The sequence below is a fragment of the Hermetia illucens genome, chromosome 5 (genome assembly GCF_905115235.1).
Source record: "Hermetia illucens chromosome 5, iHerIll2.2.curated.20191125, whole genome shotgun sequence".
Lineage (NCBI taxonomy): Eukaryota > Metazoa > Arthropoda > Insecta > Diptera > Stratiomyidae > Hermetia > Hermetia illucens.
The window spans coordinates 82662966-82672710 of NC_051853.1; the positions used below are offsets into that span (position 1 = coordinate 82662966).

The window sequence follows — 9745 nt, forward strand, 5'->3', positions numbered from 1 at the left end:
TCAGTAAAGTGGAGGTGACTTGTGATGTTTCAGAAAAGGCCAGCTTAAATCGCAGGGCTGAAAAAGTTGAGAAAAATGGTACATACGAAGAGAAGGAAGGATTATTGTATGCACCAGGCATCGCAGATTGAGGTAAGTGTACTTTTCCACTCAAAAATAGCAAAATTTTAAAAACTACTTGACCGATTTAACAGAAATTTTAATGTTATTCTACACAATAATGGCTCTGACCGGAACTAGAATCACCCATTTTTAGTGAATATTTTTTTTCGAAAAAAGAAAAAAAACGAATTCTTGAAATTTTTTTCTTCAAGTTTGTCATTTTGTAATTTTTTTTTTATAAAATTGAATAATCTTAGTTCGGGCCAGAATCACGATCATGCAGAATAATATCCCGTTTGGTTTTTGGTCATTTCAGATAACTCTAATTGCGGGAATCACCTGCACCAGCAACCCGGGGGTTAAATCGAAGTTGTCAACTTTGTTCATCAAAATAAAAATAATAATATGTTAAATTAAATTAAAAACTTTTTTTTTATGTACTTCACGATGCGAATAAACACACATTAAAAAATTTGAAACGATTCTATTATATTTTGTTATAAAAAAAAAACCCCCAAAAATACCTTCAAAAATCCACCGCTACATTAGACTACTACCTCAAATATGACTTTTTGGAAGGTGACCTATAATTTTGATGTATAGAATTATATTACTGGTAAACCAATGATAGAAATCTTAAACCTATAAGGAACAATTTAGAAGTAATTGATAATTGGAGCATGGAAAAAAGACACTATTAGTAATTTGACGGCTTAAAGAAGGAAATAGATCTACCCAAATAAAACCACCACATACACATTTAAATGGGTGGAAACACCTTCGAAGAAAACTGAGGAGCACCTACGCATAGTGATCGGAGACTTGGACTCCCTCATTTAAGTGAGTTTTCTGTGTAAGCTAAAAATTGGATACTTACTTCTTCGTATCTTCCCTCGAATCTGGCCAAACTCAACACCTTTCTCCAATCCTGAAATTCTAGTTAACACCACGCGAGTTCGACTAAAATCACAACAAAGAAAATCCGACGCTCAGTGCGAATTGAAATAACACACGTTTGCCTTAAATTGTGGTTTGTTGTATTTTTTCAAGATATTGTATGTATATAATGTTTTAAAAGCGCTTATACAAGAGAACAGTAGAAATATTTTCTTGTTTGTTGACAACGTCGAATACACGCGTTCGTCTCAGTAGTTTATGTTTATGTCTTACACTAAACGATTAGTCTGCAAAATTAATATCGCTACATAATACTTAAAAATATTGTGTTTAAACACGACAATTTCTTTCTATATATTATATATTTTCCGTTTTTAACTGAAAACCACATGTTTTTCATTTTCCGCGTTCGTAATATAAAAAGGAAAACACTTCAGAATGTAGTCGAATATTTCCAAAAAAAAAGCAAGAAATAAAACTCAAACAGTCATAGTACAATGGATGTGGAAGGGGAGAAAGGCGGAGGCGGTTGAGTTTATCGAGTCAATTCAGCGCATTCGATAATGATTCATTTCATGCATCTGCGATAGTTCACCTTTGAAGGAAACCTCCATTGTGAAATCGAGATCGCGATTGTTACGGGCGTTAGGCTTCATACTGAACGTTCCATAGATATCTTCGCCCTTCTTCACAGTCATATACTCGTCAAAATAGAAAACCGTTTGTTTCCAATGTGTATAAGCAGCCTCTGGTGACGTACTGAATCCTAAACGTTTATGACATTTCGTAAACTCTATGTTGAAATATGTGACGAGCGCCTGAACGAAATCGTTTCGTTTAACAACTAGTTGAAATGGCGACGAAAATTCTAAATCAGACTTTTGCACTGTATACAAATCAACTTCTTTGATCATGTACGATGTAGACACAATTTGCTTAGGGTCCACCACGTCCACTAATGGTTCTGTTATTGCAACTTTTCGGATACAACTCATATCAAATCCATACACGTCATCCCACCAGTTGATCTTTTCGTCTTTATACTGACGGTCCTCAATGGCCGTTATAAATAGAGTTCCTCTATCTGGGAACATCATTCCGTCCGGTTTCAGCCATTTATCTCTTGCAAACAACACTGTGTCCAACATCGATTCGTAAAATAAACAATACCTGGAAGAAATAAAAGAATATGATGTTTACATGTTCATATGCAGTGAGGTCTGTGTGTCAATATTTTCTAGATTTGAAGATTTATGGATATGAAATAGATCGTATATGCAAGATGAAGTTTCTAACAGACCATACAAGTTATGAAGTTAATTTTATTGCATAAATAGGCACTCAAACATTCATTCATTCATTGTAACTCATGACTGAAAGAGATAGAAATCTGTGGGTTAGCGGCCTGCAGATCCCGAAACTTTCTTGCCATAGAAACATTATCCATACCAGGGATAAGCAGAATTTATTTTGGCTATCATATCAGGACACGTTGGTTTTTTAAACTGCGTACGTTGCCGGACAACAGTATCGAGGACCTCAAGAATGCTCGCTTTCTCTAGCTTACCATCGCTTACGTGTTGGGTCCGGCGCTTTTCGCAGGGCTGGAGAATTACCAATACCAACATAGACCGCTTATATGATCCAGTTGCTAATCGACAGTAGGAGAGCTCTCTTGCTGGTCAAACGACAGATCTCTTGAAAATACTGATGAACATTGAGCCGCCATTAAAAATCCACTCTTCTCAGGGACTACTAACGTCGTCGTCAACCATTCGAGGGGTGGCTGATTACAGATCAATGAACGTAAGGGATTAATTATTATAAGCGGTGGCAACTGCTCAAGAGGTAGAAGAAGCACCTCGTTTCTCAACCATATCACATCCTGTGAAATTCCACCTCTCTTGAATAAAATGATTAGTCACTCTAACATGTGGATCCGAAATGTTACCCCAAATAGAAGTGGAATCGTTTTGGCCATCAATGCTTGACGGTCTCTCCACAGAACTATTCATCAGTGTTCCTGCTACTTTCGTTTTCGAAACCTTTCGCAGAGAGTGGAAGGAGCCCAAAATTCTCCTCCATTGACCATACCAATACCATGCGAATAATTTAGGAACTTTATCTGCTCTCTGTCGAATTCAAGGAAGCTTTCGATAAGGCCAACAGGATGTCTGCCTGAAGCATTCCTGAGAAAGCAATAGTTATCATCTGAGTCACATATGAGGGCTACCTTGTCCATAGGACATGGCAGACTTGAATGAACCATGATATTTTCGCCAAACATCTAGACTACGCTAATGATATCTGCACTTCGGTCAAAAGGCTATTGATGAAATGATTAATAAATCAAAGTTGTCAGTCAACGGGTCACGGGTCAGTCTTCCTATCTGCATTAATGCCCAGAGCATCGAAGGCGTTTACTGTTTGTATTTTTAATTTAGCAGAAGTTTTTATTTTTTGACTTTAAATAGCTTTTTTCAAGAGCGTCTTTCAGAATTCCTGGCTGGAGACCTCGAGGCTGTACAAGTCTCACTGGAAACTTCCTAGGGGATAACACTCGAATGCCCCGGGATTATTTGGCAGACTGGAAAAGTTCTGTGAGAAGAAGAGGCTACCACTCTCCCTCGGCTGCGATGCCAATGCCCACCATGAGATATGGAGAAGCAGTGACACAAATCGAAGAAGTGAATACTTTCTTGAATTATGTCCCATCTGCAAATGCAGACAAGGAAGAGGATGTTCAGAATATCCGGAAGTGTTAATGAGAAGTGAGCTGTCTACATCGAAGGAAGATTGGTATTATCCCGAACCACCAAGAAATATCATGATAACCAAGTTTCATTTCGGCAAGAAGAGTAAAACATGTTGGAGCCACGAAGCAAACTGGGAAGCGCTGCCTTACGATTTGATTACCTAGTACACTGACAGATTACTCAGAGCAAAGGGAGGGAGTCTCGGAGTGATTGGTCCAAGGAAAACGCACTTTGAACCATTGCGTAAACACACATTCCAGGCGGAAATATATGCCATAGACAAATGTGCCTCCTTCAACCTTGAAAGGAACTGTAGGGGGCAGAACATTGCTATTCTAACCGACAGTTAAGTAGCTATTAAGGTCCTACCAAATGAATTCCAAACTGATATTGAAATGCCTAACACACTGAACACTCTCGACTCGCTCAGTAAGGTCTGAATACTTTAGGTTCCAAACCACATTGGGTTAGTTTGGCCAGGAAAGCAGCAGGGCCCCCGCTAAATAAACCAGAGCCCTCTTATGGAATCGGAAAGGGGTTTTGGCTACGGCGCTAAAAAACTAAGAGGAACGCCTGAGGGAACTATATTGTGTGAACCTACCAGGAATGGAACAGTCTCGTGGGGGGATATGATCGCAAGCGCTTGGAAGATTTTTTAAACCTCACCAAGAAAAGCCTCCGGAAGATTCATACCCAAGCACTGAGGAAGGCGACAAGTAGGCTTCGGATGATAATAGCCTGCAGATTTACGATTGTAATCATGTCATGCAATCGTGATAACGTAATCATAATCATACAATCATATGAAATCATCAGTACTGTTTGTGCTTCACGAATCACTGTATTCATTGGCTTATTAACTTTTAACTAAACGAACTTGAATTGTTGGCAATGAGCAGTGAACACAACAACAAATAGTTTGGTTGTTAGTTGAAATTTCGTTTAAGGTGCAAATTAACAAGGGAAAAACAAATGTCTATACTCATCTCAGATAACAGACAGCTAAATGTCTGATTCTACGTCAAACACATGTCTGCCTGTTTCATATAAACCTTTGTGTCAACAAAAATCTGTGATTGTGTTGAACAAATGTCTGTGTCCGTCGCAGACATCAAATGTTTGTCTAAGCTAAATTTCTGATTCAGGCAAAACCTGTGTCTATGCCGGATAAATGTTTATGTCTATCTCAGACATCAGACAGACATATGTCTTTGTTTGCTTCAGACTATAGACAGACAGAGGTATATGGGTGAGCCGCACATATAAACAGTTCCTACTTACGAAATATGCAAATATATGTATATATTTACTTTTCGAAATTGGGAATTGTAGTTCCAAAGCACATGTGATATATGTTTGTTCGCATCTATTTTACGATTTGCTTCGAACGAGCTCGCGCGATGTCGTACGGAAGGTCGCGGTTCGAATCTCACTGGTGGCAGTGAGACTTGTATCGTGATTTAACGTCGGATACCAGTCGACTCAGTGAATGAGTACCTGAATCAAATCAAGGTAATAATCTCAGGCGAGCGCAATGCTGACCACATTGCCTCCTACACTGTATTGTCGTGTATCGTTACGATCTTCAATGAAGTGCTCTAACACACTTTAAGACCCTGATCTAATATGGATTGTTGCGCCAACGATTATTATTATTATTATAGTTCTGATTATGGCATGTATTGGGATCCGGTAGTTTGATTTCTTCTTCAGTCTTTTTCTCGTTCCGAAGCGGGGTCAGTTCGTCTTGATCGGTTACACACACCGTTTTGCTCGATCAAAAGCCCGATCTAGATACAGTAGCGAGGCTTTCAAATCACCATCCAGCGTATCAAGCCACAGTTGTTTCGTGTTGCATGAGATGATCATTTCATTTTTGAACAAATTGCTCTAGATCAGCTTTGCTGTGTCCATAACATAAACAAACGAGAGTGGCAAGAGGGTGCTTCCTTGAGGACGGAGACACGAAGCGGTTTTGATATACCCTGCACACTGTGTACTTTATTTTGAGGGCCCGGGTAGAGCAATTTAACCCAGCGCATGAGCTCTTCTGCGACTAGCTGTTGCCGCAGAGCATACGAGCTGAGTTCGCGTGACACACGGTCAAACGACTTCTCTAGATCCAGAAGTGATCCAATGTAAAGGGGGCGACGCTCGAAGTGCTATTAGTTGACAAGCCGGTCACTTCGCGTATATTATTGATATTGCCATCCCCGATTATAACAACATTGAACGGAAATATGTGGAGAAGAAGAGGACTATGAGCCACTGCTCCAAGAAATCAACGAAAGTTGACATCTCGAGGGAGTGATTGTCGTTCCCATAATATTTTCAACTACAGGAATATACAAATCAATTACGGCTTCCCTTTATGTCCTGGACTTTCACTCAATCTGATGCAAAAATACCCCATTCTGCAAAGTACTCGAAGTTTCGGGGGGTTCTCGACGGATTTTTCCTCTAACCTACCAACGGCCACCACCAGCCAGAGCCCTATATTTTTAAGAAGGTAGGTTCATTCGAGCCGCCGAGTGAATTTACTGCTTCTAACGCTATGTAAATAAGATGCTGACGTCATAATTAACGAGAATAATTGACATTCACGTGAAATATTAAGAGTCGAATTATGAAGAATCTACTTCTTAAGTTCATCCTAGGAGCACTAAATTTTGCATTGGCATAGAGGACAGTCTCGTGCATACAAAACTTGGCATGTTTTATGGAAATCCAACTGTTAGTCTCAAAGTTATAGCCGTTCAAACTTATCCATTTTGTGCGAATTTACCGCATCCTAAGCCATACAAATAAGATGCTGACATCATGATTAACGAGAATAATTGACATTCGAATGAAATACTAAAATTCCATTCATGAAGAATCTCCCCAGCCCTTTTTTTGTATCTGTTGTAGGTTAAATTCTTCGCATTTGCTAAAAATATTAAACTCAGAGTGTGAAGCGGATGATTTATTTAAATCGCTTTTTAAAAAATAGAGAGCAATGGAATTTTTAGTCGTGTGACACGGAGCTGCCATGCACTCGTTGCTCCTCACATCTATTTCTTTTTCTTCAGCCTTTGTCCCGTTCACAAACGGGGCCGGTTCGCCGTGATTGGTTTCGCCATTTTATTTTAACAAATGCCTGGTCTGGATTTAATCGTGAGGCTTTTAAATCCCCTCCGTTTTTTCGCTTACCATTGACTTCGATGTTCAGACCAATATTGGCAAGTGAATTCTCGTTAGCGCGAATTATTTGACCAAACCATCGCAGTTTTTCCACGATTGGTTCAATCCCATATCGATCGCGGATATCCTCATTTCGGATGTGATCAAAACGTGTCACGCCACTAGTCCAAAGAAACATCTTCGTCTCTTTTACCGCAAGATGCCGTTCATTGTCTTTTATAGTCGGCAAATACTGAGAACTATATAGAACGGTAGACGGACGACATTGCGGTAAATGTTTGTTCGAGACGTTCGCTGATATATCGATCACAAAGAACACCAATTGTGAAATGCCACTTCATACAGGTTGCGTTAATGCGTGAAGCAATTTCATTACGCAGTTCTCCATTGGCTGATAGCATTGACCCGGGATATTTAAATCGCTATGTTCTGGGCAGGTTACTGCTATTGACAGAACTGAGCGATTTAAATATCTCGAACTGCATTATGCTCCTCACATAGAGAAACACAAAACCTTTCATACCTGAAGCGTCAAGCTTCCGGTTTCCCGACTTGTTTAGAATTGACATTTAAAAAGTTCAAATCTATCAAGAATATTTTTACATATTTTCAACAATAATTGTATATTTTCACTTTTCGCACACGCTTTCGTTTGAAAAATACCAGAGAATATGCTCTTCTTCAAGGGACACCATTTTTATGTCCGTAACTTTACGATGTCTCAATACTGCCTATTAACTTATGAAGAGAGAGGGGGCGATTTTTATGTAAGGTGGAGCTCGACTGCATAAAGCTTTGGCAACTTACGAAGCGATTTAGGAGCACTTCGCAAGTGTTTGAACAGTTTGGCCGACTTGACACGGAAAATGTGTGATCCAGGTTGAAGGAGCACGGACCCAAAAATAGGCACCAATTGATTTAGCAAATACAGGATAAGTCTGACACAATTTCGAGGCCTTTTATTTAAACAAAAAACACGCCACCCTGTGTTAAAAATAATATTCTGGACCTTGCCAATAGGGTGACAACTGAAGCAGCCACCTTTTGCTTAACTCCCAAATTCGTTCAGTATCCAACATTTTATCATAGGAAGAAATTTCTAGTTTTATCGTTAAATTTAAAGGCAAAGTCTACTTACCCCATCCACTCTGATATAATAATATCAACTTTCTCAATCCCATCAGGCATTTCCACCTCCTCGACCTTTCCCTTGATAACAGTAATCACATCAGTCAGTTTATTGTCAATCACCACTTGCCGTGCGTAATCAACGATATTCGAGCAATCAACAGCAATCACCTTTGCTGCTCCCGCCTTAGCGGCGAACATGGATAAGATACCAGTTCCACAGCCAACGTCGAGGACGACCTGCAAAAAGAAATGTGGCGTTAAATGAAAGCTATTCCACTTGCTCCTTCGCAAGGTCAGAAGACGAGATCGCTACTTACCTTCCCTTTGAAGAGATGTTTATTGTGGTACATTGCGTTCCGGTACGTGAGCGTTCGCACCTCGTCCTTCAGCATCTCCTCGTGAATGCCGAAATGGGCGTAGGAATCGAAGTAATAATCCCGAGAGGTCATCTCCTCCGGCGTCACGGCGTTCTTGTTGGTTTCCTCCATTTTTGTGTCCATCGCCTGAAGACGGGAAAATGACAAAATGAACTGTTGATCTATTAGCACCCAAAAACCACTCTACGGTGGAATGAACTCGTGTTTATGAGAATGAATTCACTTCCGCCAGCATCTCAACGAGCCGACATGTTATGGATGTTATCGTGATAAATCATTGACTGAAGCGTACATCAATCTCTCAACAAACAACGAATAAGATAGCAAAAATATTTCGCCTATGTAAAAATTTTGATGGGCTAAAAATACGTTTCAGATTACGTTTTCAAGGCCTCCGTTCTCCAATATTCAATGAATTAGAACAAATTTAGGTCTGGGGTCATTCGGATCGCCAGCGACTGCTTCCCTTGGTAATTGTTTCTTCCAAAATAGCTTGGCTAGTTCTAACCAGCTTTGTTCACACTCGGATTCGGAGAGCGGCATGCAGCGGGGCAATCCAAGAATTCAGAATGGATGGACATTTCCATGTTTGCTTTAAAGCTTCTAAAATCTGCCCGACTATTTTCCTGATGCATAGATTTCGTCGGAAACCATAATCACGGGGAAGCATTTATATTCAATTCACGCCGTTTCGACCGCAAGTAAGACGGTGCCCAGCTCAAACGAGGTACCCCGATCTAACCTCAAAACCAAACCAGACGATGCGCGACCGCACTCAAGGGCCCTTGTAGGGCGAAAGTAAGTTCAAAAATATAGCGAATCGGTGAATCTACGTATTTAACGGGTTCAGAAGGGTCTAAGGTATTATTTATTTAAAAAACGTGTAGTTAAAATCGATAATGCTCCTCATTCCGCTTGAATTCAATTTCCACAGAAATGGCCTCGGCGTCGGCAAACAAGCTCCTGGTAACTTTTTGTCGCGGTGAACTACGGTAACGAAAATACTTACAATTTATTTCGTGGGAAGTCGAAATGTGAGAATCGTTGCGGAAACCCAATTCTCACCGAAAAATAGTTAACACAAAAACACAGAGGGCAATACGCCGTAAACGTAATGCCACAATCCCGACAGTTATGCCAAATTATAGACGAGGTAGCTAAGGGCTGTCCAAATGCCGGTCGCGAATTTGATATGCTACAGAAATATACAACAGTCGGCGGAGTGGGATTTTAATGTATGCAATGGTTCGAAGCTATGATGTACTAGGAAAAAATAGTTCGAATGGGGGACTGAAACTT

General features: G+C 40.1%; 1 protein-coding gene across 1 annotated transcript; it reads right to left on the reverse strand.

Moving 5' to 3' along the window:
- Nucleotides 1-1116: 1116 nt before the first annotated feature.
- On the reverse strand, nt 1117-9612 carry LOC119656552 (protein arginine N-methyltransferase 1-B). Its single transcript, XM_038062918.1, has 4 exons — nt 9456-9612; nt 8387-8572; nt 8077-8306; nt 1117-2169 (listed from the first exon to the last, which is right to left on the reverse strand). Exons 2-4 carry the CDS (start codon nt 8567-8569, stop codon nt 1548-1550), a joined length of 1035 nt encoding a protein of 344 aa, XP_037918846.1. The 5' UTR covers nt 8570-8572; nt 9456-9612; the 3' UTR covers nt 1117-1547.
- Nucleotides 9613-9745: the final 133 nt, after the last annotated feature.

Bases quoted from the DNA above. Each gene is read 5' to 3' on its own strand.
- LOC119656552 (XM_038062918.1), bottom strand. From the start codon at position 8,569: ATGGACACAAAAATGGAGGAAACCAACAAGAACGCCGTGACGCCGGAG. The intron at 8,307-8,386 runs GTAAGTAGCGAT...TTCTTTTTGCAG, and splicing joins AACATCTCTTCAAAGGGAAG to GTCGTCCTCGACGTTGGCTG. The intron at 2,170-8,076 runs GTAAGTAGACTT...TATTTCTTCCAG, and splicing joins ATTATATCAGAGTGGATGGG to GTATTGTTTATTTTACGAAT.